This window comes from Heterodontus francisci, chromosome 35 (assembly GCF_036365525.1).
Source record: "Heterodontus francisci isolate sHetFra1 chromosome 35, sHetFra1.hap1, whole genome shotgun sequence".
In the NCBI taxonomy this organism is placed as follows: domain Eukaryota; kingdom Metazoa; phylum Chordata; class Chondrichthyes; order Heterodontiformes; family Heterodontidae; genus Heterodontus; species Heterodontus francisci.
Window position 1 is genome coordinate 52,001,620 of NC_090405.1, and position 18,348 is coordinate 52,019,967.

General features: G+C 45.5%; 1 protein-coding gene across 5 annotated transcripts in view; it reads right to left on the bottom strand.

Annotated features, from left to right (window-relative positions):
* Window positions 1–14,913: 14,913 nt before the first annotated feature.
* The window catches only part of prc1b (protein regulator of cytokinesis 1b), a 41,219-nt gene continuing 37,784 nt past the window's right edge, over window positions 14,914–18,348 (bottom strand). For 3 of the 5 annotated variants that reach the window (XM_068015574.1, XM_068015576.1, XM_068015578.1), the window contains one exon: window positions 14,914–17,970. In XM_068015574.1, the coding sequence (XP_067871675.1) occupies window positions 17,893–17,970 (78 nt within the window). In that variant the 3' untranslated portion in view covers window positions 14,914–17,892. The remainder of the gene's footprint in view (window positions 17,971–18,348) is intronic. The other 2 variants (XM_068015577.1, XM_068015575.1) reach the window with 2 other exon arrangements.

The following is an 18,348-nucleotide window of genomic DNA, read 5'->3' on the forward strand; positions in this document are numbered from 1 at the left end:
CCCTGCTCAGTCAGGCACAGTACAGCCTCTCTAGGCAGCTGACAACAGGGCTGAATCCCAATCTTGGATAAAATGTGAACTTTAAAATAATCACTTGAGAAATTGTAAAGGCTACATGAACCAGTGTGTTGCAATGTAGCCTTAATAGTTTTGGATTACAGCTCAAAGAGGGAAACTAAACAAGATCTGGGTGCTTTTCAGTGCCATTACCTAGATCAGATGGCTTTGGACAATGATGCAGCTGATAACTTGTCAGCTACATAATCTGCCACAGGATCACATCACCAAGAGTCAAACTTTAATGATACAAGTACAAGGTTTGCAGATGACCACCACTGAAGGTGGCTAGATATTTGAAATGTTATTTACATTTTCTTTAAAAAATGCCATTCTAGATGCATGGCAGTCCTTTCAAGGTGTTATCGAGTGTTTGAGAAACAATTATTTACCCCTATTATGTCTAGTTTAAAAGGACACATTCTGTCACACTTACATTCCGTTACACTTTGACATGTTCAACATACAAGCTTCACCATGGGAGACCTGCAACCATTTTTGAAATCTGAACAGAATTTTGGCATCTTTATGATAGGGCAAATGAATTAATGGGGCTGCCTCAACACCCTGCAATAACTCTTAGAGTTCACTTACCAGGAATAAAGCAACCTGCTGTTGGAATACCACAACGTGACACGAAGCATCCTGAAGGCATTAGGAGTGCTAGTTTGGGCGACAATTAGAATGCAGAAAAACCCATAATAGAGTAGGCCATTAGAGTTCCACCCTATTTCTGCAAATCTACTCAGATATTGCCAGGACTTATTAGATCATTTGCACCAATTTTTGGATGTCTTTGAGGTGTCTCCTTCTAAACTTCAATGGCTTTATAATGTAGCTGGAAATTCGCAACTTGTCTCTATATTAATGGGATTCATGTCTGAAAACATTGCGACACTGGGTTCACCACACCCTACAGCCCCTAGCTTTTGGCTCACCACTACCTTCTCAGGGGCAATTAGGGATGGGCAACAAATGCTGGCCTTGCCAGTGACACTCACATCCAATAAAAGAATTTTAAAAAGTTCCCTCCTGCTCCTTGTTCATAGTTGTTGTCTGCCTGTAATATATTCAGAGGCATCGACATATGAGTGAGAAAAGCTGTGAAATTGTAAGGATTAAACAAAAGCACATTTGTCAGTATTTACCCAGTAATTCCTTCTTATATCTGAAAACATAATCGATTAGTCAGTATAAAGAACATAGAACAAAGAATGTGAAATGAATATTGAGGCATGAATGCTCTCCTCACCAGTAGCTCATTTATCAAACTTATGTTTTTTTAAATTTCCAAAATATACTTTATTCATAAAAATCTGTTAAAAATACATGACAAAACAGTTCCAAACAGCACCAAGTCAAAAATTACAAACAGTGCAAAGGAGGTCAGTTTCCTTCAATACAATCATGAGTTGCCTCAAAACCCTCCCATTTCATTTCTCGTGCCATATACATTTTTACATTTTACAGCACATGAAATTTTCCGGATACAGTTCGAGGGGTTTTCCATGGATCCAGCCCCTCAGTTCAGCTTGGTGGGGGAACCTTACACTGTGGTCTTTCCCCATTGAGCCTTTGCTGCGGCTGCCCCAAGCTTTGGTGCGTCCCTCAGCACGTAGTCCTGGACCTTGGAATGTGCCAGTCTGCAACATTCGGTGGTGGACAACTCTTTGCGCTGGAAGACCAGCAAGTGTTGGGCAGACCAAAGGGCGTCTGTCACCGAATTGATGGTCTTCCAGCAGCAGATGATGTTTGTCTCGGTGTGCATCCCTGGGAACAGCCCGTAGAGCACAGACTCCTGTGTTACAGAGCTGCTTGGGATGAACCTCGACAAAAACCATTGCATCTGTTTCCACACCTGCTTTGTAAAGGCACATTCCAGGAGGAGGTGGGCAACCGTCTCTTCCCCACCACAGCCACCTCGAGGGCATTGTGTGGAGGGGGGCGAGACTTCGGGCGTGCAGGAAGGATCTGATGGGGAGGGCTCTTCTCACCACCAGCCAAGCTACGTCTTGGTGCTTGTTTGAAAGTTCTGGTGATGAGGCATTCCACCAATGACTTTGACGGTCTGCTCGGGGAACCATCCGACAGGATCCACCGTCTCCTTTTCCCGTAGGGCCTTGAGGACATTCCGTGCAGACCACTGCCTGATGGATTGTTGGTCAAAGGTGTTTTTCCGCAGAAACTGCTCCACGAAGGATAGGTGGTACGGCACGGTCCAGCTGCATGGAGCGTTCCGCGGCAATGTGACCAGGCCCATCCTTCACAACACCGGGGACAGATATAACCTCAGCACGTAGTGACACTTGGAGTTTGCGTACTGGAGGTCTACACACAGCTTGATGCAGCCACACACGAAGGTAGTCATCAGGATGAGGGCAACGTTGGGTACATTTTTCCCACCCTTATTCAGAGGTTTGAACATCGTGTCCCTCCAGACTCGGACCATTTTGGATCCCCAAATGAAGCGGAAAATGGCTCGGGTGACTGCCACATCGCAGGAGTGGGGTATGGGCCAGACCTTCGCGATGTACAGCAACAACGTGAGCGCCTCGCACCTGATGACCAGGTTCTTACCCACAATGGAGAGAGATCGCTGCCCCCACATGCTCAGCTTGTGTTGTACCCTGGCTACTCGCTCCTTCCAGGTTTTGGTGCACGCCCCGGCCCTTCCGAACCATATCCCCAGCACCTTCAGGTAATCTGACCAGACGGTGAAGGGGACAAAGGATCGGTCAGCCCAGTTCCCAAGGAACATGGCCTCGCTCTTGCCATGGTTAACTTTGGCTCCCGAGGCCAGTTCGAACTGGTCGCAGATGCTCATCAGTCTGCGCACGGACAGCGGATCCGAGCAGAAGAAGGCGACATCATCCATGTACAGGGAGGTTTTGACCTGAGTGCCTCCACTGCCTGGGATTGTCACCCCTCTTAAGCTCGCATCATTCCTAATAGACTCAGCAAAAGGTTCAATACAGCAAACAAACAAGACCGGGGACAGAGGACAGCCCTGTCTGACTCCAGATTGGATCGGGAAATTTTCCAATTCCCACCCATTGATTGAGACTGCGTTACTGATGTTTGTGTAGAGCAGTTTGATCCAATTGCAGATTCCCTCCCCAAACCCCATTTTGGAAAGCACGTCCATCATGTAGGTGTGCGATATCCTGTCAAAAGCCTTCTCCTGGTCCAGGCTGATGAGGCAGGTGTCCACCCTCCTGTCCCGTACATAGGCGATCGTATCCCTGAGTAGCGCGAGACTATCAGAGATCTTCCTGCCGGGTATAGTACAGGTCTGATCGGGGTGGATCACCAACTCCAGAGCAGACTTGACTCGACTGGCGATGACTTTGGACAGAATCTTGTAATCAACATTAAGCAGTGAGATGGGCCGCCAATTTCTGCCCTCTCCCACTTCCACTTGTAGATGAGGGTGATGATGCCTTTCCTCATGGATTCTGAAATGCTGCCGGCCAGGAACATACTCTCGTATACTTCCAGCAGGTCCGGGCCGACCCAGTCCCACAGGGCCGAGTACAATTCGACCGGTAAGCCATCGCTTCCGGGAGTTTTACTCGTCTCGAAGGACTTGACGGCATTTGTCAGCTCGTCCAGAGTTAGCGGCTTGTCCAGTCTCTCCCTCCTGCTGTCATCTAAGACCTCTGTGATAGATGACAGGAAGGACTGGGAGGCTCTGCTGTCTGTGGGCTTCGCGTCATACAGCCCAGCATAAAAGGATTTGCTGATCCTTAGTATGTCGGGCTGCGAAGACGTTACCGAGCCATCCTCTTCCTTCAGGCTGCTGATAACACAGCTCTCTCTGTGTACCTTTTGGAAGAAGTAACGCGAGCACGCCTCATCCTGCTCGATGGAGCGGACTCTGGACCGGAAGATGATCTTGGAGGCCTCCATGGCAAAGAGCGAGGCCTGCTGGCTCGTCACCTCTTGGAGGTCCTCCTTGACCTCGACCCCCATCGACTGCAGCCGGAGCAGATTTTGCATACTTTTCTGGAGTTGGGACATTTCCCTCTGTCTCTCTCTCGCTCTCTGAACGCCTTTGAAGATAAAGAACCTCTTGATGTTCTCCTTGATCACTTCCCACCAGTGAACTGGAGACTCAAAGAGGGGTTTCACGGTCCTCCAACCTTTGTAATCCCTTTTGAGTTTCTCAACGTTCTCTGGGGTCAGCAGTGTAGCATTGAGCTTCCATGTCCCCCTGCCAACCCACTGGTCATCCTGTAAGTGACAGTCGGCCAGTAAGAAGCAGTGGTGGGAGAAGAACACCGTCTTGACGGTGGATCTGACCGTGACAGCATGGGACACAAACAGGAAGTCAATCCTGGAACGGGCAGACCCGCCCGATCGTGACCATGTGTATCTGCGCTGCGCTCCATCTGCAGGTTTGCTGAAGATGTCGTGCAGTTTGGCATCTTTAACTGTTTCTATTAGGAATCTGGACGTAGCGTCCAGTTTGCTGTCGTCACTGCCGGATCGTCCAGCTACATCGATGATGCAGTTGAAATCACCGCCTAGGATGACCGGCCTGGATGTCGCCAGCAGCAGTGGGAGCTGCTGGAAAATGGTCAGCCGCTCGCTGCATTGAACCGGGGTGTACATGTTGATCAACCCGGAGCAGAGCATTGTTGTACATCACATCTGCTACGAGGAGGCGACCGCCCACCACCTCCTTAACTTCGGAGATGGAGTTACCTCCCCGCAGCAGAATACCCAGGCCGGAGGAACGGCAATCATTACCCCCTGACCAAATCGATTGCCCGTGGGACCACCATCGCGACCACTGCCTGTAGGTGCTGAGGTGTGGTATTCCACACTCCTGCAGAAACAGTAGGTCGGCTTTGACCTTGGCAAGGTAATCCACTCCCTGGCCAGAAGCTCGAAGATTGGTTATAGCCATTTTACCCAAAGCCTACCCAGGATCAAAAGCCACTGATCATGGTCTCTTCTCTGCCAAGTAAGTACTGATAAGAACAGATACTACACCTGATCTTAGCCAAAAGGTCAAAACTTATGTGATTCGACACCTGAAACACACAACAGAAAAAAAGGTGAATGAGCACAGGTTCATGAAACAGAGCTTCCCATATCTTAGAGATCACATTAACATACTGGTAAGTTTGGCTTTTCTCAGAAGACTTAAACTTTCACTTTGGACTTCATTCTCCAATTACAATATAATTCCAGATTCATCTAACAGGGCCCATAATACCCTACAGAGTGAGGCAGTGCAAACTCTGAGTGTTGCGCTGAGATTTTAATTGAATGTGATCGGCACAGTGCAGAGGGGTAAAGCATGGAAAGACAAGAGCTCCTTCAATCTTCAGGGTGACAATGGTGTTGATTCTCCTGGTGTTGGCAGGTTGGTAGTAGAACCATGCTGCTGCTTGACCATGCGGCTGCCACAAACCCACAGAGACTTGCTGTTGTCAATAGATATGCAGGGCAGCTTTGGAGCAATATCATCATTCCTGATAAGTTTATTGCAGCTGGGAAGGAGGGAAATTCTGAGCTGCAGTGTTCAAACTCTGCAGCAATTTCAAGGGGTGCAGGTGCTGCTGCTGAACATTTTGAAGGGGGAGGGAGAACAGTCAGAGGTCGTGGTTCACATTGGTACCAACGACATGGGTAGAAAGAGGGATGAGGTCCTGCAACAAGAATTTAGGGAGCTAGGTAGCAGATTAAAAAGCAGGACCTCACAGGTTGTAATCTCTGGATTACTCCTGGTGCCACATGCTAGTGAGTATAGGAATAGGAGGATAGAGCAGATGAATGTGTGGCTGAGGAGATGGTGCAGGAGGAAGGGCTTTAGTTTTCTGGATCACTGGGCCTGTTTCTGGCAAAGGTGGGACCTGTACAAGTTGGACAGGTTGCACCTGAACTGGAATGGGACCAACATCCTTGCTGGGAGGTTTGCTAGTGGTGTTGGGGGGGTGGGGGGTGCGGGAGTTTAAACTAATTGGGCAGGGGGATGGGATACAGAGTGGAGGTACGGTAGGGGTGATGCACAGTCAAGTATAAAAGAGAAACAGAGTCAGTCTGGAAGGCAGAGCAAATATAGACCTGTTAAGGCACAAGTGAAAAATGCAAGGCTGGTTTGCATCTATTTTAATGCAAGGAGTCTTACTAGTAAGGCAGATGAATTGAGGGCATTGATTAACACATGGGATTATGATATTATTGGTTGAGGGAGGGGCAGGACTGGCAGCTCAATATTTCAGGGTATAGAATCTTCAGGTGTGACAGGGGAGGGGGTGAAAGAGGAGGTGGCATTGCACTGCTGATCTTACTGCAGTAATTGACTCCTTGGAGGGATGATATCTTAGAAGATTCCTCAAATGAGGCCATAGGAGTAGAACTTAAAAACAAAAAGGGGGCAATCACTTGGCTGGGAGTGTACTACAGGCCTCCAAACAGTCAGGGAGAGATAGAGGAGCAGATATGTAGGCAAATCTCAGAGGTGTAAAAATAATAGGGTAATAATAGTAGGGGATTTCAACTTCCCCAATATCAACTGGGATAGTCTCAGTGCAAAAGGCTTAAAGGGGGCGGAATTCTTAAAATGCATACAGGAGCGCTTTTGAGCCAGTACGTAGAAAGTCATACAAGAGAAGGGGCAGTACTGGACCTAATCCTAAGGAATGAAGCCGGACAAGTGGTAGAAGTGTCAGTGGGGAGCATTTCGGGGATAGTGACCATAACTCTGTAAGATTTAAAGTAGTTATGGAAAAGGACAAAGATGGACCAGAAATAAAGGTACTCAATTTATCAATATGATAAAACAGGATCTGGCCAAAGTGGACTGGGAGCAGCTTCTTGTAGGAAAGTCTACATCAGACCAGTGGGAGTCATTCAAAGAGGAAATAGTGAGAGTTCAGAGCCAACATATACCCGTTAAGGTGAAGGGGAAAACCAACAAATCCAGGGAACCCTGGATGTCAAGGGATTTAGAGGATTGGATCAGGAAAAAAAAGGTTTATGGCAGATTCAGAGTGCTGAAAACAGCAGAGGCACTAGAGGAGTATAGAAAGTGTAGGGGGTTACTTTAAAAAGTAATTAGGAGAGCGAAGAGTGGACATGAAAAAGCACTGGTGGGCAAGATAAAGGAAAATCCTAAGGCATTTTATAAGTATATTAAGGGCAAAAGGATAACCAGGGAAAGAGTAGGGCCCATTAGGGACCAACGTGGCAATCTGTGTGTGGAGCTAGAGGACAGAGGTGAGGTTTTAAATGATTATTTTTCATCTCTGTCCACTACGGAGAAGGACTATGTAGGTGTAGAGATCAGGGAGGGGGATTGTGATATACTTGCACAGTGGCGCAGTGGTTAGCACTGCAGCCTCACAGCTCCAGTGACCCGGGTTCGATTCTGGGTACTGCCTGTGCGGAGTTTGCAAGTTCTCCCTGTGACCGTGTGGGTTTTCACCGGGTGCTCCGGTTTCCTCCCACAGCCAAAGACTTGCAGGTTGATAGGTAAATTGGCCATTATAAATTGCCCCTAGTGCAGGTGGGGATTACTGCAGGGTTAGTATAAATGGGTTTATGTTGGTCGGCACAGACTCGGTGGGCCGAAGGACCTGTTTCAGTGCTGTATCTCAAAATATAAATATAAAATAACATATTAGCGAAGGAAGTATTAGCTGTTTTAGTGGGCTTAAAAGTGGATAAATCCCCAGGCACAGATGAGATGCATCCCAGGCTGTTATGTGAGGCAAGGGAAGAGATCGTAGGGGCTCTGACACAAATTTTCAAATCCTCTCTGCCCACAGGAGAGGTACCTGAGGATTGGAGGACAGTGAAAGTGGTACCATTATTAAAGAAGGGTAGCAGGGATTAACCAGGTAATTACAGGCCAGTGAGTCTATCAGTGGTTGGGAAAGTATTGGAAAAAAGTCTGAGGGACAGGATTAATCTCCACTTGGAGAGGCAGGGATTAATCAGGGATAGTCAGCATGGCTTTGTCATGGGGAGATCATATCTAACTAACTTGATCAAATTTTTCAAGGCGGTGACTAGATGTGTAGATGAGGGTAAAGCAGTTGATGTAGTCTACATGGACTTCAGTAAGGCTTTTGATAAGGTCCTGCATGGAAGATTGGTTAAGAAGGTAAGAGCTCATGGGATCCAGGGCAATTTGGCAAATTGGATCCAAAATTGGCTTAGTGGCAGGAGGCAGGGGGTGAAGCAGGACGAACAAGGCAAGGGAATAAACAATGGATGGTAGGACCCGGGGAAGTACAGAGGGTCAGAGGGACCTTGGTGTACTTGTCCATAGATCACTGAAGGCAGCAGCACAGGTAGATCAGGTGGTTAGGAAGGCTTATGGGATACTTGCCTTTATTAGCTGAGCATAGAATATAAGAGCAGGGAGGTTATGATGGAGCTGTATAAAATGCTAGTTAGGCCACAGCTGGAGTACTGTGTACAGTTCTGGGCACCACACTATAGGAAGGATGTGATTGTACTGGAGAGGGTGCAGAGGAGATTCACCAGGATGTTACCTGGGCTGGAGCATTTCAGCTATGAAGAGAGACTGAAAAGGCGAGGGTTGTTTTCTTTCCATGGAGCAAAGAAGGCTGAGGGGGGACCTGATTGAGGTATACAAAATTATGAGGGGCATAGATAGGATAGATAGGAAGAAACTTTTTCCTTTAGTGGAGAGATCAACAATTAGGGGGCATTGATTCAAGGTAAGGGGCAGGAGGTTTAGAGGGGAGTTGAGGAAAAATCTTTTCACCCACAGGGTGGTCGGAATCTGGAACACAGCCTGAAGTGATGGTAGAGGCAGGAACACTCACAACATTTAAGAAGTATTTAGATGAGCAGTTGAAACACCATAGCATACAAGGCTTCGGGCCAAGTGCGGGGAAGTAGGATTAGTTTTGGACGGGTGCTTGATGGTTGGCGCAGGCGCTTTGGGCCGAAGGGCCCGTTTCTGTGCTGTAAAACTCTATGAATCTATGGTCGAGGGTTATTTTTGCGAGTGGACGCCTGTGACCAGTGGTGTACCACAGGGATTGGTGCTGGGACACTTGCTGTTTGTAGTGCACATTAAATGATTTAGATGCGAATATAGGAGGTATAATCAGTAAGTTCGCAGATAACACAAAAATTGGTAGTGTCATAAATTGTGAGGAGGAAAGCCTTCGATTACAGGACAGTATAAATGGTCTGGTAAGATGGGCGGAGCAGTGGCAAATGGAATTTAATCCTGTGAAGTGTGAGGTGATGCATTTTGGGAGGACTAACAAGGCAAGAGAATATACAATGGATGGTAGGACCCTAGGAAGTACAGAGGGTCAGAGGGACCTTGATGTACTTGTCCATAGATCACTGAAGGCAGCAGCACAGGTAGATAAGGTGGTTAGGAAGGCTTATGGGATACTTGCCTTTATTAGCCGAGGCATAGAATATAAGAGCAGGGAGGTTATGAAGCTGTATAAAACATTAGTTAGGCCACAGCTGGAGTTCTGTGTACAGTTCTGGGCACCACACTATAGGAAGGATGTGATTGCACTGGAGAGGGTGCAGAGGAGATTGACCAGGATGTTGCCTGGGCTGGAGCATTTCAGCTATGCAGAGAGACTGAAAAGGCTAGGGTTGTTTTCCTTAGAGCAGAGAAGGCTAAGGGGGAACATGATTGAGGTATACAAAATTATGAGGGGCATTGATAGGTTAGATAGCAAGAAACCTTTTCCCTTAGCGGAGGGGTAAATAATCAGGGGACATAGATTTAAGGTAAGGGGCAGGAGGTTTAGAGGGGATTTGAGAAAAAAAATTTCGCTCAGAGGGTGGTTAGTATCTTGAACGCACTGCCTGAAGAGGTGGTAGAGGCAGGAACCCTCACAGCATTTAAGAACTATTTAGGTGAGCACTTGAAATGCGATAGCATACAAGGTTACGGGCCAAGTGCTGGAAAATGGAATTAGAATAGTTTGGTGCTTGATGGCTGGCACAGACACGATGGGCCGAAGGGCCTGTTTCTGTGCTGTATAACTCTATGACTATGACTTTTGTCCTAATAAATTGAGTGTTCACAGAGGCTGCAGATTACTGCTACGATTGCTGCCCTATCAAATACTCTGTATACATTGGGTACAGCACTTGTATTGTTACTTCCATTTGATCTGCAAAAATCTTAGAGAAGACCAACTGAATAAAACTATTGAGGGGAAATGGCAGAGGAATGTCTTCACACTGTAGATTCCTTTATCTTGCTTTTAACCCCACTAACATTCTTTCAAAGTACTGTCGTCTGTCAACAACAGGAAAACCAAATGTTACTTGGAATAAAATATGCCTGTTCAATAAACCAGGCTCTGTTGTGCAACACCTTTTATGCACATGATCGAGAGAGCCAGAGATTACGTGGCCATGGAAGCAGACAAAAATGAAAGAACAAACAGGGTCCAAGTGGATAATGGTAAATGCATTAGTTACCAGGATTGATCTAGGAATATTAAATGAGGAGTTCCTATAGTATTAAATTGATTACAGATCAGAGCTTGGAATTCCACATCAAGTAACTCACCACCTGAGTTCCCAAAGCTGGCCCACAATCTACAACGCATAAGAAGTATGATGGAATACTCCATTTGCTGCTCCAACAACACTAACGAAGCTGAACACCATCCAGGACAAAGCAGTCTGTTTGATTGGCTGCCCATTCATCATCCTTAAATATTCACTTCCTCCACCACTGGCATACCCTATTCACCACCAGTGCACAGTGGCAGCAGTGTATACCATCTACAAGATGCACTGCAGCAACTCACCAAGCCTCCTTTGACTACACCTTCCAAACCTGAGACCTCTACCAGCTAGAAGGACAAGGGCAGTAGGTGCATACTAATGTCACCACCTGCAAGTTCCCAAAGTCACACCATCCTAACTTGCAAATATATTCTCATTCCTTCATGATCATTTGGGGTAAATCCTGGAACTCCTCCTCCACCACAGACTGCAGCAGCAAACCATCCCCTTCTCAAGGACAATAGGGATGGGCAATAAATGCTGTTCGCTATCGACACCCACATCCTATGAACAGAAATATTAAATTGATTGCAATAATCCATACAATTCCACTCCCCCCATATTTATGCACAAACTTCTTGTCCCTTGCTCTTTTTTTTAATTCATTCACGGGATGTGGGCGTCACTGGCTATGCCAGCATTTATTGCCTATCCTAATTGCCCTCGAGAAGGTGGTGGTGAGCTGCCTTCTTGAGCCGCTGTAGTCCATGGAAAGTAGGTACACCCACAGTGCTGTTAGGAAGGGAGTTCAAGGATTTTGACACAGCGACAGTGAAAGAACGGCGATATAGTTCCAAGTCAGGATGGTGTGTGACTTGGAGGGGAACTTGTAGGTGGTGGTGTTCCCATTCATTTGCAGCCCTTGTCCTTCTAGGTGGTAGAGGTCGCAATTTTGGAAGGTGCTGTCGAAGGAGCCTTGGTGCGTTGCTGCAGTGCATCTTGTAGATGGCACACACTGCTGCCACTGTGCGTCGGTGGTGGACGGAGTGAATGTTTGTGGATGGGATGCCAATCAAGTGGGCTGCTTTATCCTGGATGGTGTCGAGCTTCTTGAGTATTGCTGGAGCTGCACCCATCCAGGCAAGTGGAGAATATTCCATCACACTCCTGACTTGTGCCTTGTAGATGGTGGACAGCCTTTAAGAAGTCAGGAGGTGAGTTACTCGCTGCAGGATTCCTAGCCGCTGACCTGCTCTTGTAGCCACGGTATTTATATGGCTACTCCAGTTCAGTTTCTGGTCAATGGTAGGCCCCAGAATGTTGATAGTGGCGGATTCAGCGATGGTAATGCCGTTGAATGTCAAGGGGAGATGGTTAGATTCTCTCTTGTTGAAGATGGTCATTACCTGGCACTTATGTGGCAAGTAACATTCACGCCACACATCAGCCCAAGCCTGGATATTGTCCAAGTCTTGCTGCATTTGTACACGGACTACTTCAGTATTTGAGGAGTCGCGAATGGTGCTGAACATTGTGCAATCATCAGCGAACATCCCCACTTCTGACCTTATGATTGAAGGAAGGTCATTGATGAAGCAGCTGAAGATGGTTGGGTCTAGGACACTACCTTGAGGAACTCCTGCAGCGATGTCCTGGAGCTCAGATGATTGACCTCCAACAACCACAACCATCTTCCTTTGCGCTAGGTATGACTCCAACCAATGGAGAGCTTTCCCCCCGATTCTTATTGACTTCAGTTTTGCTAGGGCTCCTTGACGCCATACTCAGTCAAATGTTACCTTGATATCAAGGTCAGTCACTCTCACCTCACCTCGAGTTCAGCTCTTTTATCCATGTTTAAACCAAGGCTGTAATGAGGTCAGGAGCTGAGTGGCCCTGGCAGAACCCAAACTGAGCATTACTGAGCAGGTGCTGCTTGATGGCACTGTTGAAGACACCTTCCATCACTTTACTGATGATTGAGAGTAGGCTGATGGGGCTGTAATTGACTGGGTTGGACTTGCCCTGCTTTTTGTGTATAGGACATACCTGGGCAATTTTCCACATTGCAGGGTAGATACAGGTGTTGAAGCTGTACTGGAACAGCTTGGCTAGGGATGCGGCACGTTCTGGAGCACAGGTCTGCAGTACTTTTTTTTTTCTTTGGCCTCCTTATCTCGAGAGACAATGGGTAAGCGCCTGGAGGTGGTCAGTGGTGTGTGGAGCAGCGCCTGGAGTGGCTATAAAGGCCAATTCTAGAGTGACAGGCTCTTCCACAGGTGCTGCAGAAAAAATTGTTTGTCGGGGCTGTTACACAGTTGGCTCTCCCCTTGCACTTCTGTCTTTTTTCCTGCCAACTAAGTCTCTTTGACTCGCCACACTTTAGCCCCGCCTTTATGGCTGCCCGCCAGCTCTGGCGAACGCTGGCAACTGACTCTCACGACTTGTGATCAATGTCACAGGATTTCATGTCGCGCTTGCTGACGTCTTTAAAGTGGAGACATGGACGGCCGGTGGGTCTGATACCAGTGGCGAGCTCGCTGTACAATGTGTCTTTGGGAATCCTGACATCTTCCATGTGGCTCACCTGGCCAAGCCATCTCAAGCGCCGCTGACTCAGTATTGTGTATAAGCTGGGGGTGTTGGCCGCCTCGAGGACTTCTGCGTTGGAGATACGATCCTGCCACCTGATGCCAAGGATTCTCCTGAGGCAGCGAAGATGGAATGAATTGAGACGTCGCTCTTGGCTGACATACGTTGTCCAGGCCTCGCTGCCATAGAGCAAGGTACTGAGGACACAGGCTTGATAACTCGGACTTGTGTGTTCCGTGTCAGTGCGCCATTTTCCAACACTCTCTTGGCAGAATATTGTCAGTGTCCATAGACTTTTCAGTATCCAGTGCCTTCAGTCGTTTCTTGATCTCACGCGGAGTGAATTGAATTGGCTGAAGACTGGCATCTGTAATGCTGGGGACTTCAGGAGGAGGCCGAGATGGATCAACAACTCGGCACTTCTGGCTGAAGATTATTGCAAATGCTTCTGCCTTATCTTTCGCACTGATGTGCTGGGCTCCCCCATCATTGAGGATGGGGATATTTGTGGAGCCATCTCCTCCAGTTAGTTGTTTAATTGTCTACCGCCATTCACAGCTGGATGTGGCAGGACTGCAGAGCTTCGATCTGATCTGTTGGTTATGGGGTTGCTTCACTCTATCACATGCTGCTTACGAAGTTTGGCACGCAAGTAGTCCTGTGTTGTAGCTTCACTAGGTTGACACCTCATTTTGAGGCATGCCCTCCTACACTCTTCATTGAATCAGGGTTGGTCTCCTGGCTTGATGGTAATTGTCAAGTGGGGGATATGCCGGGCCATGAGGTTACAAATTTTGGTTGAGTACAATTCTGCTGCAGCTGATGGCCCACAGCGCCTCATAGATGCCCAGTTTTGCATTGCTAGATGTTTGAAATCTATTCCATTTAGCACAGTGGTAGTGCCACACAACATGGAGGGTATCCTCCACAAGGACTGTGCAGTGGTCACTCCTACCAATATGGTCATGGACAGATGCATCTGCGGCAGGCAGATCGGTGAGGACGAGGTAAAGTATGTTTTTGCCTCGTTGGTTCCCTCACCAACTGCTGCATACCCAGTCTAGCAGCTATGTTCTTTCGTACTCGGTCAGTAGTGGTACTACCGAGCCACTCTTGGTGATGGACATTGTGAAGTCCCCAACCCACAGTACATTCTGTCCCCTCACCATCCTCAGTGCTTCCTCTACATGGTGTTCAAGATGGAGGAGTACGTAGTCATCAGCTGAGGGAGGGCAGTAGATGGTAATCAGCAGGAGGTTTCCTTATCCATGTTTGACCTGATGCCACAAGACTTCATAGGGTGCAGAGTTGATGTTGAGGATGCCCCGGGCAACTCCCTCCCGACTGTATACCACTGTGCCATCACCTCTGCTGGGTCTGTCCTGCTGGTGGAACAGGACATACATAGGGATGGTGATGGTAGTGGCTGGCAGGTACAATTCCGTGAGTATGACGATGTCAGGCTGTTGCTTGACTAGTCTGTGGGACAGCTCTCCCAACCTCGGCACAAGCCCCCAGATGTTAGTAAGGAGGACTTTGCAGGGTCAACAGGACTGGGTTTGCAGTGGTCAAGTCACAATATTGCAGGTATTTGTATTATACGTACAGTATTCTAGTACGTGTGGTCCTACAAGCCCTCAATCCAATCAATTGTTCATTCATTATTAACACCAATACAAGACTGCACATGATTATAAATAGGATAACAAAGCAGCAGCAGATGATTTGCTGCTATAGTTTCAATTGTTACTATGCAGGAGAGATGAATTATATACGAGATTAGTAGATATTCCAACTGAAAGTTCAGTTTTGACTGTTTTATTACATAGCACTGTACAGTTTAAAGACATGCTCAAACCAATGGTCAGAATACTGACGATATATTTCAGTATCCAATTCTAACAATTATAGCCTTTTTAATCACTCAAAAGATTTTCTCCCACCTTGTCCTTACTGGACTAGCACTCCATGGTGCCTGCTGCCCTCCAATAACCTCAGTGTGGCTATTCTTCACGTCTACAGAATAATGTGGTGAGGTGCATCTCGGCCAAGTTCAATCTTATCTTTGCCAACTTGTACACACCTCAGAAGTTACTGGATAGTCCCATTTGATATCATCCTAACCCCTTTTCTTAGGCTGGGACACCAAAGCCAATGGTGGCTCCCACCACTGTCCTGGCTGAAACTGGCAAAAACACCATTCCAGTATCTTGCAGACTCCTTACCACTTCAGACATTTATAGATTTTACAAAAGGACATTTACAATTTTTTTTTTTTTTTAAGATAAAGGTAGTGTCAAACTTCTTAATTGCTAGCAGGAAAATATCTGAACAATTTGCAAAGTTCAATAGATTTCAGGTTAAAACAAACAGAGGTTTCTAAATGCAGAGATACTGCAGCACAAATACAAGCAATAATTTTGTTGGTCCATTTTGCCTACACATTTTGCTCATGGCAGTCAGTTCTGGACGGAATATTCAAAATTAACCATTGTCCTGTGACTTTTTCATGGATGGATACAGGACAAGCTTTCAGCAAATCCAAACAGGTAATTCAATGGGGTAGGAAAATAGGGAGGAGAGTAGTATTTCAAAGTACACCATTTTTATATGATAGTTTGTCTATAAAGCACAATTTTGCACAGTTGGTGCAATGGCAGTGATGTACGAGCTACAGCAGAACAGAATCAGATACACTTTCATTAGTAAAATACCTGTCAATCCACCAGCATCTGAAGAGAAATGGCAGAACATTCCAGCTGTAGGCCTTTTAGCAACAGCTTCGGCTGATGGATCTGCTATGTACTCTGAATTTCCTGTTTGGACTGCGCGACTGAATTACAAAAATACACTGTTCAACATCCTTTAATGCTCTTCAGTTGTGAATAGGTTGGCAAGAAAACTTGGCATTCAAGATAAATGCCAATTTTGCAATCTATTTTGCAGGACACACATCAACTGACAAATTTTATACATCAAGATTATTCCAGTTCATTCAAAAAACCTGATTTTTTTGGTCTCAAGATACCAGTGGCAGGGTCCCTCTGTCAATTTGCCCATTACCACCAGCAGAAGTAGCCTTGCACCCCCCAGAGCATTCCATTGAAAGAAGGTTTAAGTGGCGCTTCCCAGTGATCAAATCCCAGATCAGCTCTGGGATTAAGTTTGAAGTCATGGAGTCTAGTTCCAAGGAAGGCACCTCTAGGACTCAACATACAGCTCCCTGGTGATGTCCAGAGATTCATCAGACTCAATTTGATAGGGAAAAAAAATGATTTTTACATTTTTTTTTTTAAAAACAAACAAAATGAGATTGCTCAAACAAAATGAAGGAACTCCACATAGGCTCTCCTTTCCCTTTAACCTAACTCAAGATTAAAACTTGCTTTAGGATTGAAAATTCTTCACTCTAAGATTGAATAAAATGTAGTACCTACAGCCATGAACTGATTCGGGAAGACTATCCAACATGTATCCACAAGAAGCTTCTCAAACAGCAGATAAAATGACTTCAGTCCAGGCATTAATATTACACTATTTGATAGCAATTAACTAAAGCTCTCTAACACACTATGAAGTTATGGTTAGTGTTTAAAGGCTCCTCTCACCACCCTTATAACTTTTACAGCATATTTGTAAAACATTAAAAGAGAAGGCCAATACAAGAATAAATAAGTGATGATGTAAAAAAAAGGTGCAAAACTTCATGATTAGCTTAATAAAAATATTTACACAATTTAAATGTGCAGATAAACATTTAAAACTGGGTATAATTAAAAGGGATCATAAAAACCTAAGATTACGTGAAAAAGCAACCACAGCGAACATGGGGTAGGTTATGAAATTTACAGCCAATTAGATGCCAATATAGAATATTTATGCAAGGCTTTATTTGGATTCTCAAGATCTTAATCATTTCCCAAATGAAAAAAAATTGCCATTATTTAGTTGGCATAGCCAATTACACTGTGTAACATCTCTGGTAAGAGTGATACAAGAGAAGGCTGAATACAGAAAGCAGTTACAGGCTACCAAATGGAGATTGCCTTCATAAATTCTTCACGAGATTGTGTTAAGTTTAGCATTCCACACAAACCCATTGAATTAGGAAAATAGTATGATTAGCAGAGTGAAGGGTTTGTGTTTTCTTCATTTAGCATGAACCGGGGAATTAGGGTAGGTTTAGATTCCTTTGAAGCCGCAAAATAATTGGATTAGATAGATGATCAAAAATTAATAATTCCAATTTTAAAGAGAGTTGGATGAAAAATTAGCACTTAAAATTGGACAAGAGTTTTATGGATCAAACACTCCTACAGTTGAGCCCTAAAAACTCCAGACAATTTATTCTTCTGCCTCCTCCCTCTCCAATAGCTTTCCAAAAAGTGACTGCTACAAACATCTGGAATACTAGTATAATTAATTTCAAAAAGGTATTGCACTGCGTTAGGGCTATTCAATAAAAAAAGATCCATTTGAAATTCTTCAAACTAAAACATCCAAGAATAGTATCCATGTTTACTAATTCCCCATTTTGGCAATGCTTTTCATTCAGGCTGCACAGCAAAAGGTAAAGCTTTTCATTACCTCTGCTCATCTGTAGTATTTTTCACGTAATTTGCAATTTACCGTGTGAAGTTACATCCTAACACTCCAGCTCTATTGCAACATGCATACAGTATACACAGATTTCAACTTGTGAACATGCAGTTGTCATTTCTAAGCAGTCCAGCTCCCCACTGGTATCTTGCCACTGGCTCAAGTATGGATATTGGTGGTTGTCGAGTTGAGAACTCCTGACCGACAATCAAATTTGGAAGCTTTTGAAAGTTCTCGCTGGAAAAGAGGAAAGGAAATGTGAGGTTGACAGATTAAACTAGCACAATATGCTCACAAAAGGACATATCATATCTCAAGCAAATTTCAGTTTTAGATATACCATTCAGCAAGCAACTTTTCAAAAAAGGACACCAAAAAGCTTTCCCATTATTCCAGCAAAGACAATTTAGCGTCGATAGGGAGGCACTTGGATAGAACTCATGTCATGCATCAGAGGAGAAGTTTTTTAAAAAGAGGCTGGCAAATGATAATACAAGGTGTGATAAAGACTTTTTGACCAGGAAAGTAGCGAATGCCATGACCCAAAAATCACAGTAGTATCTCTCATTAGGAACAGCTTTGTTTGCAGTGTAGATCAGATTCCAAGAGTACTCT